This window comes from Pleuronectes platessa, chromosome 12, assembly GCF_947347685.1.
Source record: "Pleuronectes platessa chromosome 12, fPlePla1.1, whole genome shotgun sequence".
Taxonomy (NCBI): domain Eukaryota; kingdom Metazoa; phylum Chordata; class Actinopteri; order Pleuronectiformes; family Pleuronectidae; genus Pleuronectes; species Pleuronectes platessa.
This window is the reverse complement of record NC_070637.1, coordinates 18415445-18433972: the sequence shown is the minus strand read 5'-3', so window position 1 is coordinate 18433972 and position 18528 is coordinate 18415445. Positions and strand designations below refer to the sequence as shown.

General features: G+C 44.0%; 1 protein-coding gene across 1 annotated transcript in view; it reads right to left on the bottom strand.

Annotated features, from left to right (window-relative positions):
- Positions 1–12223, bottom strand: part of ebf3b (EBF transcription factor 3b) — a 67472-nt gene extending 55249 nt beyond the window's left edge. Inside the window, exons 1-6 of the mRNA XM_053436937.1 lie at positions 11403–12223; positions 10912–11068; positions 10504–10567; positions 10112–10167; positions 8193–8266; positions 6217–6285 (exon numbers count right to left, since the gene is read on the bottom strand). Coding sequence (XP_053292912.1) covers positions 6217–6285; positions 8193–8266; positions 10112–10167; positions 10504–10567; positions 10912–11068; positions 11403–11533 — 551 coding nt within the window. The 5' untranslated portion in view covers positions 11534–12223. The remainder of the gene's footprint in view (positions 1–6216; positions 6286–8192; positions 8267–10111; positions 10168–10503; positions 10568–10911; positions 11069–11402) is intronic.
- Between the last annotated feature and the right edge of the window lie 6305 nt (positions 12224–18528).

Sequence of the window (18528 nt, the reverse complement as noted above, 5' to 3'; positions counted from 1 at the left end):
AGAGAAAGAAAGGAGACCCTTTTTCACCGGGAGAAATGGCTAAAACAACACGGGTCTGAGTGACCTAAATGTGATTCACAGGATCAGGAGCCGTTCGACAAAGCAGCTCGCGTCATTAAAGCTTCACGAAACCAAACAGCGTCCTGAAAACAGCCACAAAGTTTAATTATAAAAGAGAGCTGCTAAATATTTGACAAAGAGTGGCATGTTTTATTTACCTCGGATTTAATTTCAATAATGTAAGGTTTGCTCGGCGGTGGCTCATTGCAGCGGCGTGTCGGGGGAAAGTGAATAAATCTCCAAAGATTGTTTTCTTTCATAATATCAAAATAAATCACTTGCGTTGCCCCGCAGCCGCATTAACGCAGCGCTAAACCCAAGTGTGACTAGAACTGAAGATAGTAAACTTCACCAACATATGAAAACATACCCCAAAAAAAAAAAAATTGATAACCTTCGCTTATTTCTCTTCAGCATATGTGTGTGTCTATGTGTGTGTGTGGTTGTGTGTGCAACTGTGTGTGTATATATACAAGGTCCAGTGTTGCTCTTGGCCCGGCATTCATCCCATCACCCCAGCTCTGGCCTTGTTTCTGTCAGCAGTGAACCAGGGGAGTAAAAAGAGTGGAGGGGGGAGAGGAGAAGGAGAAGGAAGAGAAGGAAAAAAGAGGGAAAGGGAAGGGGGGGGTGGTGACGGGGGGGGGGGAGGGGTTGTCTCCATGGACAGATGGACTGCTCTTTCTCAACACATGTGGAACCATGTTTCGTCTTTCACTGCCGTCAAGCTGGAGCCGAATCCGTCGCTCTGTTGGCCCGCGCCACTCTTTCGTACTGCACACCTCTCTCTTTAGCAAAGCACACACACACACACACACACACACAGGAGCGCGCCAACACACACACACACACACACGCGCACACAAACACCGCACAAACATCTCCGTCTTTCTCTGCACACATGTTAAAGTCATCACCCCTGCTCAGCGCTAGTAAAACACAACACCCCCGGCTTCTCTGCTGTTGTCAAGTCTTGCCATTAGCTGATGCCACTGGGGAATCCTACCCCAGTGAGGTGGGTCTCCCCCGGGAGCGTCAGGCACCACGTTACGTTCAGCCGCCACTCATGTGAACCCAAACATGTGAGCATAATTTGGAAAATATCATTTATACTGTGCGTCGCTGTACGTGTCTTGACATTTACAAACTGCGATAAAACCGACACGAGGGAGGAGGGAATAGAAAACAGGGCGAGAATAATTTGAGGTAATGTTTTGCTTAGTGAACAGTATTACCCAACGCTGGATGTCGGAGCCCTGGGAAGGAGGTTCTGGCTCCGAGGGCTGCAGAGAGAGGGTCTGGGTTTCATTTTTCAGCAAGTGCAAGCCAAGGGGAGAGCTGCCAAGTACAGCTTTCGCTCTCAACACTTCCTGCTCTTCCTCCGCTGGCTCGGGAGGAGACAGGCTTCACTCAAACATCATGTCGGTTTAGGCAGAGGGGTGGCCAGTTTATTCTCCCATTTCTCAATGGGCGTCAAAAAAAACTCACATCTGTCTTGTGAGTTACAGCGGCCAGGGGGGGGGAAGTGGAAACGCCACGACTGACACATTGTTGAGCCACAAATTAAAGGTGTGGTACACGCATGGGTAAATACGGGGGGGGGGGGAAGAAACGTTTCCTATTCAAGTTACCAGCTTTAATTGACTCACTAAAGCCTGGAGAACCAGTGCAGCACCAGTTCCCTCAGCGGAAACCAGCGTGGAAAAAAAAATCCAGAAGAAACACCTGCAGCAATCAGCTCTCAATCACAACAACAGTGGCCCCATCCACGGCAGCGTTTTCATTATGGATGGCGAGAGCACAATGCCAGATTAACACTACCTACTGAGTGCCATCTTAATTGCCCCGCTGCAGATGCAGTGGAAACATGTCATTTAGGTTCTTCATAAACAGACTCGTCCTCGCAGGTTATGGAGACAGCCGCTCGGCAGACACACACCCTTCTTCCTCCGATGCTGATGTGCAATTAAAATGGTTTTAGAAATCCTCTTTGACAGTCCAGGGCTTAGCCAAAAATGTAAATGACATTAAAGGAGACAATGAATTTAATTTTGTTTAATGTCCCCTTTCACTGATTCTCATTTACATCACATTTCCACATAAAGGGCTGACCTTATAAATACTGGCATTTGTTCAGCTTTTGGAGGTAATCACGCTTTTGCAAAAACCAGATGGGAGCGCACACATTTTTTCCGATTTGTTTCTCAGAAGGCCGGGGGAACCACACGCGCGGGCGTTCTAAGGCGGCCGCCTTTTGTTTCTGGTAAACAACTTGACAACAAGTCAAGTGCACTCTGGGAAATGACCTCGTAGGTGTTCCGCAAATGAACGATAACGCGCGGTCGTTCGGAAAATACAGGCGCGCTAATGAGGGACATAACGGAAAGCTAAGCAAAATTTACATTAGGCCAAAATTTAATTGCATTAACACACGAACAGGTGCGGTGAGGCCTTTATAAATGAGCTAAATGAATAAAAGCCTCCCACAGCACAGCCCTGTGTGCTGACCAAAAAAAGAGACAAGGGGAAAAAAAAGAAATAAGGGGAAAAACAAGTCAATGTCATGAATTATTCAGTGGCTGGGCTGCACTCCAAAGGTCACTGCTCTTTGACCTTTGTGACAGGAAGTGAAAGGGAGCGCCGCGGCCACAGGAATAAATGGAGCTGACATGTTTAGATCTGGTCCGGAATCTGAATGGCGTGGGTAAATTGACACGGGATGTTAAACTGCATGAACATACATTAAATTCAAAATTCATACGCGGGGGAAAGAATGCACACGCTGATAACTCATTCCCTCCGTGTGGCCGTCTCAGTTCTGCTTGCATAAATTGGCCCCGGCTTCCCCGAGTAAAAAACGTGACCTCTGAACCCCCCCGACGCACAGAACGAGTCATTTTCCCTCCACTTCCAACAACATGCGCCGTCTTATTACAAAATCCATGCGCGAGCCCCGCACGATGTATCTAATCTTTCACACTGGAGAAGACAAAGTCAATACGCGAGAGAGTGGAGACAGATACCAGACAAGTAGAGTCATCAGAAATTGAGTTATGTTTGACTATACACACACTACATGCACTGTAAATGGGGAAAGCGTCTAATCAGATATCGGTGCCTCATTACTATAATTCTAAAGACTCAAATATACCGACTGAATAAACCTGCACCCCCCACTTACTTTAAGGCACCATTAAGTTATAAATGTGACATCTGTAGCACTGCTGGATTTATACAGGGGGGGAGATGATTACACTGAACTGCAAAGTGCTGCGGTCACAGCAACAGTCGCACAAAAAAATTACTGCTTCCTTTTACTAACGTGAGCGGTGATAGACTTTGACGCTTTTAATGGGGTTTGATGTGGGAAGAGAGAATAGCGTACGCTCGCGCTACTGAAGATTTACTTTCATGCAAATGCACTTAATGCAGAATACACTGACTTCCTTAACAGATAGTGAAATTTGAGTCACAGCACATATCAAGGCGCCCGAAACGCAGCAGAACGAGGGACTTTCTGTGTCCAAAAAAATGAGACTGAATAATGCAGGGACATCAAATGTAAGTGCTGAAATATTTAAAGACCAAGCAGTGCTGAAACTTTGTGACAGCTGTTGGGCCTATATCTAACCAACTTACTTTTCTTTTTTTCTTTTTTTTACTTTTTTTTAAGCGAATCCTTCCTCTTCAAAAAATCTGAGTGAAAATCTGTATCAAAACTCTGAGAGAGAAAATAGGGTAAACAGATGTCTGGCTTGACCGCAGGAAAATAGGACACATTTGGAATGATAAGTTTCCCAAACTCCGGTGGATATGCCAGATCCATGGGAACGCCAGTTAATGTCTCGCTAGATGCCAGCTAGCTGTGCGCGCTCTCCCCTCTTGCCATCTGGGAAAAATGTTTGCAGCGCAACGAACGCCATCAATGATTCACTCCAAATCTGTTTCTTAAGGTTCGACCATGCTACTGTTTCTCCAGGAAATGTGGCAGAGCTAGTCCCCGGTTCTCGCTCTGTAATTGTAGACAGATGAGACGTGCCCGATTCAACAATCAAACCTCTCCTCGAGGTTTATGTCACTCAACTATGTTCTACTCAATTGGAAATAATCAGTTGCTGCCAGCAGTGACCGCAGCACAGGTGCCTGTAATGATGTGCATGAGAAAATGACAGATGTAACCGAAATGGCTGTAAAACATGGAAGCTTTAACTAAAAGCTCGACCCGTGTGCACAGCGGGACACACTCGGGTAATTGCAGTAAATAATCTTACGCAGCAAAAAAAAAAAGAAACCTGCACCGTGCTCTGGTGGTGTCCGTAACTCACGCTAAACCCTGCAACCTCTCACAGGCACCCCCCCCCTTCTCCGCGAGCCCCCTCCAGCCACTGGGAACCTGTGTGGGTCTGCCGGGGTGAGCTGACGGGCTCATAGTTACGACATGGAGACAATGGGAGGGTCTAATGAGGAACATATGCTTTTGTGTTTCAACAGAGCCGCTCATTGTGCAAGGAAAGGGATACTCCACTCCTATTCAGGCTCGTCACAATGAAAATCCGAGCCCTCCCTGAGCCGGTTGAGCTTACAATATCCATCCGCTTCTTTTTATCCCTTGCTCTCTTTTTTTTTCCCACCCCTCTATCTTGACTTTAATTCTCCGTGCATTCATTTTTGCTTATTGTACTTATGTTACACGTTTTGTGCGGGGCGGATTGAAGAACAATGGTGTGTGAAACCCTGAGCAGCAAAGAGGCAGCCGAGCGACACAAAGCAAAACATGAAAGCAGCGGAAATTAGGCTTCTCAAGTTATATGTTAATATTCGCACTTCACTGATAAATGCACCTGACTGATAAATTAAGCAGCCCACTTGGCACCAGATCAAACACACAAAGAATCCTCTAACCTTACATGGTCTAAACACATCAGTACTTCTCTTCCTTACAGGCACAGGGACTGTCATGAGGAGTAAGAACAGTCAGCCGGAGCAGCAGCACGAGCAAAATACAAGCAGCATGCGTGAGGACGTGCGTGTGCGTCGGCCTGTCTGCGTGTCGGTGCCCCTCGCCCGTGTGTGTGTGTATCTGCATTTATCTACGTGTGTGTCTGTGTGAGTTTGAGTTCAGACAGCAGTAGCTCTGGTAATCCATCCAGGCTCCCAGGGCAGCCAGCTCCTACTTCCTGATGCATGAGAAGCCGCTGGAGTGGAGTGGCAGCAACAACTGCTCAGCCCTATTTGATTACTAATAAGAGAGTTGTCCCCTCTGTCAGATACCAGGCATTCTCCACTAAGCAAACAGTGATTCCGGCTAGTCAAACATTAGCATTGCTGTCTCTCCCTACTACGTGGTGAGAGTTACATTGAGATCGAGGCTCAAACGAAGCCCCCTACCTCGCCCTTATATCCACCACACACACACACACACACTCACACACACACACACACACACACACACGTGCACGCACATGCACATGCACGCCCGCCTAAATATATTCACACTGACCCGGACGTATAGTTTCGCGGTGTGAGAAAAATGTCAATGCCGGAAAAAAGAAAAACCACTTATTCTCCCTCTTAAGAAAGTGATGAAGGCAATATAAATGTGGCAGATGTAACTTTTCCTGGAGGTGCCAAAACAAAACAGCCCCCCATAAAATGTTTATCCCCTCTAAAGCGCAACTTTAATGGCGTCAAGCTCACAGCGAAGGAAACAGTCAATGGAAAAACAAGTATTGACAGTGTGAAGCGTCACTTGTCGTAAACAAAGACAGGGAGCCAGCCAAATAAATCGGAAGTTGCCTAAGCTAATTGGGTGTATTCCCAGCATGATCCTCCAGTGATGGAGCCACCTGTGATTGAACAAACCCCATCCAGGTGGTGACCGCCCCTCGGTGCACAGGTACCTGGGAACGACGCCCCTCCGCCGCTCACACAGGCTCACCCCTCGGTTCCCACACTGAGGGCCGCGGAGGGATGCAAGTCAGCCCAACTGGGCCGTCTGGCACACCGGGAGGGGAAGCATTGGTTCACCAGCTTCACCCATGTGCCCTCCAGGAGTCACTCACTCACACCATCACTCATTCATCCACCTCATTCCCCTCGTTCACAAACACAGAAGAAGAAGAAGAAGAAGGAGAAGGAGCTGCTCAGGAGCCGCCTTACCTGTCAATGATCACAGGGTCTGATGGAGTCTCGTTCCTGTTTCCACAGCTTTTCTTGTCACAGCATCGGCTATAGGAAGACAAGACATATGTGTGAGTCATGTGTGCGTGTGTGTGTGTGTGTGTGTGTGTGTGTGTGAGGGAGAACAAGCAATACTTTGCTAAATAAATAAAAATAAATAAATAATGCACGCAAAACCACATACATTTATGAAGTGGCTCGGAGTGGTTTTTGATATCGGGGAACAAAATTGCCATGAGATTTCCTTCACTCAATCTATCCATTCCATTGATGCTGATGGCTGATAAAAATGGTGAAAACAACATGTTGTGTTGTTTGGCTTAGTGTTGGAGGGGAGGGGAGTGGGGATTGGGCCAGGAGGCAGGGGAGTCACTTTTCACAGCTTCAGCTTTTGTTTACCTCTAATTGCCAAGCTGCTATTTCTGAGGGAGATGCAAGGTGCCACCCTCAACCAATATTTCTGTGGGGCATTTATCAATTATGGCCTCAAAAGCACTAATCTATCTTCCAGCACATGTTTCAAGCATCTCCTCCCCGAGCCTATAGCTAGCTGCCTTTTCCCTTCTTTGATTAGAAGTTGAGTCAAAACCGCACGAAATAATAAACAAATACATCATCCCGGGCTTCAACGTGAAATGAAAACATATAAACATGTGAGAATGGGACTGATTTATGCCATATGGTGCCGAAAGAAAAACAAAGATTTTTGTGCAAAGCTACTGTCAGTCAACCGCGTGCTATTTAAATATGTGTGATTTACATGACTTTCCAGCAGCAGCAATAAAGATGTGTTTCACAGCGAAGGTGCTGCAAAGTATTAGAGCAAATATATAATTCAAAGCCTGCTGTTGTACAAGCAGGGGAAAAAACAAGACAAGATTAAATGATTATTCTTATTATAACTGCCCTTATTATGTATATCCACTTATCTGATAATAGGCAGCAGTTAAAGTACTTCTTTATTCAGCAGCAAAACACACTTCCTCTCGGCACAAAAATATATATATATTACCTCCAGAGCGCAAGCATATTCAACGTGTCACAAATAAGTGATGGATGCATGTATAAATTGAGCGTGAGTGATGAGTTTATGCATGGAAAAAGACAAATCATTCTCAGCTCTCATGCTGCACTTGCTCTCAGCCAGTAACTTGAACAATGCACCGGTGCAACAAAGGAGAGGTTAACCGACAGTATCCGAATTCAATGTTCACAAAGCTCATGCTGAGCTCGACAATAACAACAAAAGGCGTTTTTCCTTTTGGTATCAATGACACCGCTGAATAGCAGCGCAACACGAGAGCTTGAGATTTATGTGGTTAAATGACGCTAAAAGGCTCGCTGATCATTGTTGACAGGCGGGATCAACCGAGAACCGACTCTCAAATTAGAAAAAAAAAAGGAAAAGCTGATATACATGACATGCAACGTCTATGCATAACTTAACAGGGAGCACATTGTCTCTGGCAGGCATCAGTGACGACACGCGGTTCTTGAAATGTGCGAGAGATAAATGCGGTGAGAATTAAAAAACATAACTTATGTACTGTGTCACTGGCTGTTTATTATACATGCAGTGTCCCTTCACTGGAGGAGACAGTCAGTACGTTCTCACTGTCACATTCAGATTCATATCAAAGTTGAATCTCAGCATATCAAAAGTTAGAAATGACAGCAGCTCTCTCTCATTCTCTCTCTCTGGCTCTATCTCTCTCTCTCTGGCTGTCAGTGTGTGTGTGTGTGTGTGTGTGTCTATGTGTGTGTGTGTTAAGTGTGTGTGTGTGTGTGTGGGTGGACCACAGGACAGCCTGGATTGCTGCATCACATCATGAGTGTCAAACCTTCTACTTATTGAATGGGATGGAATTACTTTTAGCCTGGATGTGCAAAATGGACAGAGCACAACAACAACAACAAAAAGATAGAATAAAAATAAATGAATAAAAAACGCTTACCTGCACATAATTTCATGAGTGAGAAGAACTCTGCACATTTCTGGATTCTTGTCTTGGCCCTCATAAATGATGGCCTTTGAAAGGAAATGAGAAGGGGATAAAAAAAATAAAAAATAAATCAAGTGAGAACACAGTCATCTCTTAAACACATGTTAGTTCCCATGAATTCACAAATAATTAGTCGAACACAGCTGCTGTTTCTGAACACCACAAAAAAAAAAAAGAATGATAAATCAGGGCAGGAATAAACATGATGTTAGGACAACATAATATATTAGATGAGTCCTGAGTAAGAATGTGGTTAAGATCATTATATTAATTTATACCCACATCAATTATCTCCTCAAATAAACAATTACAACAATAATTAGAATTGTAACTGCAATAATTTTTGTGGCACTGATAATAAAAAAATAAATGTGTATTAAAAAAATATCACGAGTATAAAATGACTTGTGATGGCATTGATTATAATAATTATAAATTGTAATATATATTTTTTTTATTAATCTGGATAATATCCCGTGGCTCACACAGGCAGACAGGGAGGTTTTCATAAGGAGAGATCCAATAGAAGTGTCATCAATATGCTTATAATCTGGGGATATTTGGGGGAAAGTGTTAATGGGCAATCTGTTGTTTATTTTGAGCCGCTAACAATGATCTTTCTGTGGATAAAAAGCGGTGTCTGGCGGTACGGTTGAGTAATTTTTGAGCATTGGCTGAAACAGATGGCGTGGAGCTATCAGTTCTGCCGCTCTTCTCTCTCTCCCTCCCTCGCTCCCTCCCTCCTTCTCCCATGTCTAAGGATAGACTCTTTACCTCCCCTCGCACTGAGCCGGCTCCCAGCACAGCCTCCCAGTATTGACTAAATACTTAAGGAAATAAAAACAGGGACAAATAACAAATAAACAAATAAAAGTGGCGCGTTTGTTTGTGTTCTGGCTGCCACTAATAAATCCTATAATTATTTTATTTATTTTTTGAGTTCCTGGCACGCTCCGGGCCAATGTGGGATGAGAAAGTGACACATCTGAACCAGGTCGCATTGCTCCGATTAAAAAAAAAAGAGAAAATCTGTTCCACTTGAACCGTTGTGTGTTTTTTTTTTTTTTTTATTCCTTTTTTCTTTTTTTTCTAGGAACAGGGCGATTATCTATATTGGTTTGATTTATGTCGCCATTTGCAGCTGTAGAAACAGAAATCCATAAATTGCTTGTTCTGCATCATTGACTCGGATCATTCGCACAGGAATGTGACCAGTGGCCCAGGCTGCACGGCTCTGTCCCGAGGAGCCTCTGCCTGAACCCTCCGCTGGAATAAATGCCTATTTCCCCCTCGTTAGAATTCACTTTAAATGTTTATTATTAAAAAGCAACAATAAAAAATATATTAGCTCGGGCTCCGGGGTCAGTTTGTGAGGAGGGTGAGAGAAATACACCTCTGCTTAAAAAATAAAAAACACATATCAATATTCATATTTATATATTACATTTTACGCATAATTTTCCAAATCATCTTTAGAAGCGTCGCTGACCTCTGACTCTTCGCAGGAAAAAGTCAAATCAGATCATATGGAGCAGACGTAGCGTTCAATTTTTAATGTTGGACAAACTGAGCTTACAAAGAAGCCCCAACTCGAGCAGAGTAGAATTGACTTTGGCGACTTGCAATTTGATATGACCCAACGTAAACAGCCAGGACCGGAGCCCGTCTCGCGTCACAGCGACAATTACATTTTTAACTGCAGGTTATTTATTTTTATTTGTGTTTGTTTTGCGTCTGCATCTCAGCGGTGTGATGACAATTTTTGCAACGGGCGTGTGTTTGGAGTTTAGCTTCTTTTCCTTTTTGCTCAAGTGAATCGTGCCTGTGAGCAGAGTTGCACGGTGCGTTTAAAGTGCACAACAGCAGCTTACCTGCTTCGTCATGGAATCGATTAACCGTATGTAAAGATCCTGTTCTGTTCTGACGCCTGGAGAGAGAGAGAGGGAGCGAGAGAGAGAGAGGAGGAGAGGAGGAGAGGAAATAGAAAACAGGAGCACTTGAGAATTTTGAGGAATTACAGGCAATGAATTAAAATAGCAGAGAAAGTACTCGGAAGAAAAATAAAAAGTTGGGGAACACATAATACAAAATATAGAGTTCAGTCTTGTTGCATTTGCAGAATTTTCAGACGGTGTGATTAATATAATAATAATATTTTTACAGTGGCAATATTATACTGAGAAAATACATATTTATTAAAGGTGGCGTTGTGCATGCAGGTGAACTAACGTTTGCAGGAAATATGATGGACACTTGAACTCACCATTGCTGTACAATAACTGTAGTTTGTAATGAATCCCATTGTTAGTTTTTTCACTGGTTGGTTCCTGCAGAAGACAAACAGTTTGTCAAAAAAAAATCAACATCAACAACTGTGTGTGTCATTAGCACGTGTCTGGGTGTTTGGAAATGTATATTTTTTATTTATTGTTGCAAAAAGACGAGGAACACCTTTAGCTGTTTAAAACGACTGTGTCATCAATGAATTGACTGTTTTCTCTCTCTCTCTCTGTTTTTTCTTCTTCTTTAAATAAATCAATATTACACGTGACTCCCCCTCGATAACCCGTTGCCATTTCACTGAGCTTTACAATTTTAGGAAATGCATGTGCTGATTATGTTTCTTGCAGGAAAGGCTCGCGTGTGTTTTCTGAAATAATGCCCCGCTTACTTTGTCCTTCTCCACAAAGTCCACAAAAGCTGTCCTTTCGATCTCCACGGGCTGACCCTGCCTGTCATACAGCGCCAGGACGAAATGGAAAAAATTGGATTTTCTGAGGTTGGACGGGGGCTGCTTTTCATAATGTGCCCGTGCCAAGCCGACACCGCTGCGGGGAGAAAACAAGAGACCATGTCGGTTAAGCACCGGACACCGGGGATAGCTGCTGAGGTGATGCAGGGAGAGAAGCTGAAGGAAAACATTGCAGATGCAGAAGCACGTTGTTGGGGATGGGGATGGGAGGGTGGGTAGGAAGAGGAGAAGAAGAGATTTCTTGATTTGTCACAATAATGGGTAATCTCATGTAATGAAAGAAGGGGGAAAGCCGAAGGGGGGGCATTTATTGGGAGACCGTAATTGATACAGAGTATTCAGGGGATTGAGGGGTCGATATGATGAGGAGGGAATGCGTGAGAAAAATCAGATGCTTTTGGCATGCGTACCTTTGGGCGGCTGTGTTCGCGTCCACCACCCCAGCTGTGTGCATCCAGGAGCGGACTGAGTTCAGTCCACCCAGCGGTTCCTCCTTCATCGTCGTCCCACCGCGCGGTATAGTTTCCTGAATCCCAAACATTTAGGACAATCTGCGTGCAAAAGGCGAGCCTCCTGCGAAAAATTAGCGGAAAATAAACGTCCAAGCGTGTTTATCCTTCAGGGTCGCTTCTTCTTTTTCTCTGTGGTGCGCGTCGCTGTTGTCACGGGATAAGCAGCCGAGCCGATTCACACTTGCGAGGGACAAACCCGGTCCACAGGTCTTGCCTCCCTCTTCAGTCCGTCCGATGTGAACAATTCTCAAAGTGCTGCACTTAGTTAGAGCGATATCCACAGACTGCAAAAGTGAATTGTTCAATAGACAAGGTTCTTTCTCTTTCTCTTTTTTTTTTTTTTTTTTTGCTAGTGTTCCTCTTTGCTTTGTTTTTTTTAAAAGGTCTTTTCTCTTCTGGCTTTTTTTCGTGCTATTCACAGAAAAATCGATGGCAGTTGTTGGTGCGCGCGGGTGATGATGCTGCTGCTCTCAAAGTGCCCACATCCCTGAAGCATCCGCATCCAAAACCTTCAGGACTTCTTGTTGAGTTTAAAAAAAAAAACCCCACTCCTGCAGAAAAGGTGCTGCTTGCTGCCGCTGCTGCTGCTTCTCCGCAAGACAAACACGGGCGAAGGCTGATCACCAGTGGAGGTGTTCCTCGTACACAGGAGAGGTGGATAAGGGGCCCTTTCGCGTCGTGCAGGATGGATGGGAACATGCAAAACTAAGCCCTCTTTCCCCGAGGACTGAAATCTTTCCCGGGAGCCAAAACTCTAGACCCACGGGAGAGGCGCTGTCAGAGAGTGACGCGGCCGGGGGCGTGGCTTTGCCCATATTTGGCGCGCTGACGCTTCCTGTCGGGCAAGCGCTGCTCCGCGGCGCGCGCTCAGCCCCAAACAGCCGCAGCTCGGCTGCACTCACTCGCTCCACTTTCCCTCTTGCTTAGGCCCTATATGTGGTGAGTTTTGATTTTTTTTAACAATATGGAAAAATCGGCTGTAACCATCGCACATAACGAGGAAGGAGAAGAAAAAAAAAGAATAATATACATGATAGTAATAATAATTTAAAATTCAAAGATTATTGCTGATTGGATTTTTTTTAAGCTGGCCTGATGATTTGCAATTTCCGTGATTAGCCGTGTTGATATATTTATTCGATTACATCTGTTATTACTTGTTTGTTCACTCATGTATCGAAAGCATCACTTGGCACACACGCCATAAATCACATTTCAATAGCGTCTTCATTTTTTTTATATATATATCTTTTTTTTATATTGTGCACTTTTAACTCCATGCACGCTGAAGCCTCTACATTTCATTTTTTATATTTGTCTGTGATTAAATGTGATTTACATCAGGCGGATTTCTGCCTTCAGACGTGATTATTCATCTATTAATTCTCGTCAACTTTGCACGGGGCATTTATCAATGACTTCCACTTGTTTCGTGGCTGTGAAACCGCGGAGCTGCTCGTTTTATTTATGTGCTGCATGAAACATAAAGAGTTGGAGGAATCAGGGGGTTTAATTTCGCGGCGTCCATATTATTGACGCGAGGAGTGATCAGTCACTCACTGAACATGAAGTCACATCTTCTGACCTCTTTAAACAACACAGTCATTACATGTCTATCATGACATTAAACAAACTTGCAGGGAAACGCTTGTGTGTCTTCTTTATTTCATGCACGTCCTATGTGTGTATATATTAAAAAAATAATCTGCAATAATCAGAAACATCTTAATCATTTTTAAAGAGCCAACTGATGCCTTACATGTCCGACTCTGTCCGAGAGGGACAAGCAGGCAATCCGGTTCATTAGTGGTGAAAAGGAGGAGAGGATGGAGGGAGAGAGGGGAGGAGGGTGCGAGGAAGAGAGATGTGTGCTATATCCTGAGCAATCTATCTAGCTGGTGCTGAGGGTTAATAGCTGCTGCCAAAGATAAGTGAATTATAAGCTGTTGCTTTCACCTCTACACAATCTATTGCCAAATTGCCCAGTCACAAAATGAGGCTGAGGATTATTTTTAAACTTTTTTTTTATATTTTAAGAAAAATAAAAGTTTTAATTTTAAGGGAAATAAACAAATAAGAGGCAAAGCTCAAAATAGGCCTCTGTTAAATAATTATCTTTATCCTTTTTATATAAAAGCAGTGGACATTCATGTTTTTAATGTTTTTGTCTGTTCTGCAGAGATTGTAAATATCTTTTTTGCACAGAACTGCACCCTGCTTTTTTTATTTTTTGCACTGTTTCAAGTCGCTTATTAGAACTTAACCCCTGATTACACGCACCAAGGCGATTTAAATCTGATTATCAAATTAGGAGACTTTGAGACAAATCCTCTTAGATCTGATACTGTTGACTGGAGAGGGAAAATGGATCCCCACACCCGTCACGTAGGTAACGATGCTGTCCTGAAAGGGAGTTTTAAACCGTATTTGACAACAAATGCAGCTGCCCCGCTATTTCAGAAGATATTAGAGAGAAAATGAATGCAAATCTGTGTGCAGGGGCCATCTGGACGTGGAGAGAGGGAGTCAGCTGCTGCGCACACTGAGGCGCGGAGCCTGAATCCGTCTCAGCTCATTCTGTGGGATCATCTGCGTGGTGGGCTTACACCGTGGAAAATGCGCTCTCCATCATTAGGTGAAATGTTAGCATCAAAATAAAAGGAGACGCTGATCCCCGTTGGTTTTAGTGGCCGCGTGCGTGGGGGACTTTCTCACGCGCGCGGCATTAGGGGATCTCATAGTCACATTTTCCCATTTATCAGTTTTTTTTTCTCTCATGAAAACCGTGTTTCTCAGGAGGTAAGTGATGGGTGACAGGCAGGGAAACAAGTGCAGACTGCTTTCGCCTGATCTGTGCGTCTTTACGCGCAGTGCGCACTGGGCTCAGCGCTCGTTTAAATGACCGGTTGATGACACAGGGGCCTGTTATCTCATGCCTCTATTCAGTGGCCACAATGACTGAACCCCCAAAGATTTGGACCTGTCCAGCGATATAAAAACCCAAACTCCTCGGGACGCGTGGCTCCCAATAAAAATGTAGTACACGGTGACTTAAAGACCTCCCGTCTCGACGGAACGAGCCTCCTCCGTATTGAGGGTGACGTCTTCTTTTTTGTGTGAATTTACGGGGCGAGGCCCTCATGATCTCCTTAAATTTGCATGTAAATGGCGACATCAGCCTACACGCGTGCCAGGGGCCAGCGGGCCTCCCAGATGTCAAGGCAAAGTCAATCAGCCGGCCGCTGCCCAGCTGTCCATCGATGCACTTTGCTGGGACAAACACTTTCATTATATGCTCACCTGCATTGTTTCCTAATGGATTGATTGGCAAAAAAAGAAGAAAAGAATAAAGAAAAAGGAGCAGAAACCTTATTAGCAGCCACCTCGCAAGTTTATTCGCTCACGGCTTTATCACAGAGGCTTGTTTTAAAGTGATCTTTTTCTCGATGAAATATTAATCAAATACGCCTACAGTTACGCATCATTTCAAATTCCATATGGAACAAATAGGCAGACAGCCCACTTATTGTTTACTGCGACTCACGCAACGTTGTAAATTCTATTGTTTGTGCACCTTTGAAACTTGGGAGAAGGTGGCTGAACTTAAAATGTAATTTATTCATGTGTGTTTTTTGTTTATGTGACATGTGTGATAACGTTAAGAAAAATACGATGTGATAGGAAAAAAACAGCCTTTGTTTCAAAATTATTGTCACTTGTAGCTGCATTTTAAAAGCAAACATATGGTTGTGTTTTAATATTTTCTATGGTTTTTCTTATAAGTTGGGTAAAATAGAAAATATTAAAAAATGTGTTGAATTTTCTGAAATTAAATTAATGTGAAAAATTGTCTCCCTTTCCCAATAAAAGCCCACCTTGCAAACTTTTGTTTCCACGCGCTGCTTTATACATTACTGGGCCTAATAAATGCACGTCCGGAATTCGATATGACACATTCAAATATCACATTAAAACACACTTAACACTTCATTTTTTTAATTATAGGAGTAAAACACAAACGGCCACGAGTGATGAGATCAATCATGTGGGCTGCTCGTGTCAGCTCCTGGTTGTGGAGCTGATAGACGGACAGCGCCCCTCGTTGGTTACACTTGAGATCATTGTGGCGATGTGAGGCAGCTGTGGCTAAACATGGCTAAATCACAGCATAGGGTTTGTCCAACACCCACTGAATGCACCCTTTACCCCCATGAAGCCCCAGTAAAAAAAAAAAAATTTTCCATTGTTTGTATTTGCAGAATTAATTATCTCAAATAATTAAAATACATATTTGCAAGGGGTGTTCTAAAAACAAAAAAAGCGCACACAGGAATATAAAATTAAATTAGATTTTAATAAAAAATACATATTTATCGATTTGAATTATTAAGGGCAGGAGTTCACGTTGGTCTTTTACATTCACCTGCACAAAATAAATACATTTATTATAATTATAATTAGTATTAATAATATTGTTATTATTATTCTTGTTTGGAGTCCACTCTTTTCGGAGCGTTTATTGTGGGCTGCATGATAAACAGAATAACAATTCCGCCCAGCCATAATATACGACACGCAGCTGCTGTGACCTCACATTTCGTCACTAACTTCTGAGTGCTCATGTTAATTGTGTGCAGTGGTGAGTTCTGTCAAGGGCATTGCCCGTGCGCACAATTTGCATTTCCATTCTGCTGTGGAAATGATGAGAGAGTTTCTGCGCCGGTTTAGAGCCTCGCGGCGCAGTCTGTGGGCGAATTACATTTAAAGAAGGCGAGAGAAATTAAATAAGAAACCGAGACCACTTCAGGGCTATTAACATCTAAAATATCCCCTGGAAATTTAGACCAAAATACACATGACCAAATACCCAGGGTACCTTTCGCTCCCATGCAGCAGCAGCCCCCCGTCTCGATTGTGTCCATCACTGTTTTGTGGGCCCATCAGAAATTCTGTATTTAAGAGGAAGTTATCGCGCCGCCTGCACATTTCTCAGTGGCGCTGATGGAAGCGAGGTGAATTTGATTATTCAGCCCTGAATCGCAGCATATTAACTCATAATGTGGACGCCCAGACTCCACAGAGAAGGAAAGAAAATATCTGCCTCCGAAAGGTCATTCACACATCTCATCAGTGGGCATGATGCGGGCACATGTTGCATCCTGCGAAGACGTGGCCTCCAAAAAAGAAGAAAAAAAACCCGGAGTCATCAGTTTTAACCTTGGGTCCGGCGGAGGGCGTGCATGTGCGTGTGCACGAGGGCTGCAGCCTTTTTTTTGCCTCAGCACTCAGGAGAACTTCAATTTGCCCCGTTGACCCCAGTGATGCCAGTTCAACTGCATGAAGCCCCACTGCCCCACCTGCAGGGGAACTCTCAAGTCACATTAAAATGTATATTTCCAACATGTTGCATCAGTGCCTCTAATTTCCTTCCACAGGGATTATGCCATCGTCAAGGAGATGCAGATTTCCTGGCAAGGTGTCTGGTGCTGAATGTGAGCAGTGCGAGAGCAACCCACTTCCAACTCTGCATTTTGATTTTAGCCAGAGATCCTTATTAATGTTGAACCGTGCTACTATTAACAGAAATGTTAATTATGATGTCAAGACGGAGAGAGTCAAGGTGAAAGCTGCACAGCAATTCGCTAAAAATAATCCACGCCAGCTCCGGTACAGTGTGATCCTGCAGAGGAGTGTTACTGGCAGGGGACCTTTTTGCTGCAACAAAGAGGTGGAAAAGAGGAAGTAAATGAATTAGAGTACAAGCCAGATTTTGTCTTTGTTTCATCCACGCTCGTCCTGTCCCTATTTTTCTCCAACCTCTCCCTCTTCTCCTTGCCACTGGAAGTGCTGCAAATTGTATAATGCTGCTCTTTGTTCTACAGAGTCAAGCCACATGAATAGCCGTCCCGAGCACACACAAAAACACACTGACAAACTGATCATCTTAAAAAAGCAACGCCCTGGTGCTCACTTGGCCTACTTTCCACGGCAGCGCTGGGACGTGGGAAGAGGAGTGGAATTCAGGGGAGGATGTTCCCTGCACGCTGGGAAACATTCAGTATAGCAAGTGTGATGCACACAAACATAGCCTTTGCATTGTCAACCTTAGACCGCATTTGCCCCAGATAACTAGTCCCTGTGTGCTAGAGACTATTCTCTTTGACTTTGCAATTGAAATCCTGAGAAGATTATGCCAGAGCTAAAAGAGGCAAACTCCAGGGTGGGATTTCAATTGTCAATTCCTGTTGGATTTCATAGCATTATGACATATAGTGCACCATCTGCTACCCTTCCCTGTGACTAGGGCTGCGTCTGCACAAGTGGAGCCTATTGACGTGAATATCATTACGACTGTGGCTCTGAATGGACGGCCATATTCAATCACCAATATTGGTTCCCTCACACACGCTCGTTAATGCAGATGTATGACTAAGCACATGTCACAGAACTCCAGGGTAATTAGGAAGGGTGCAGGAAAGTAACCGCTCCTAACTTTAGCTAAACAGACTTCCCCAAGCCGCAGATAATCTGGGGCTTCTATGTACACCGCCTAACCAAATGTCGACATCTGTGAGGGTGTGCATAAAGAAAAGCTCCTCAGAGAAACGGGGGGGATAATAATCTTAGTTCCCCTCACCTTCAGCTCACCCATAGGGGTTTAAAGGGGAGATGAAGAAATCCTATGCAAACACGCCAAGTCAAATTTTCACTTGAAATCTGACGTGGAGGCAAAGGGCAACTTGGTGCATCACTAATGTGGGTTTTTCATTTTTTTTTTTCCAGTGCCCCTGGATGTAAACAATTGATGTATTCAGTCCGAGGCTTGAGAAGTGACTCACAGTGCACACTTAGTGCGTTTGAACATGTTGTTCATCCGTGACTGTGTGTTTGGTGCATAGGTGAAGAGCCCCGAGAAGTCAACACAAAAGCTTGTACACAATCAGAATCGCTGTAGCTTCCACGAAAGTGAGTTTTGCTCTCCTGAGAAACATACAAAGTTTGAGCATCTGTTCCATCATGTAGT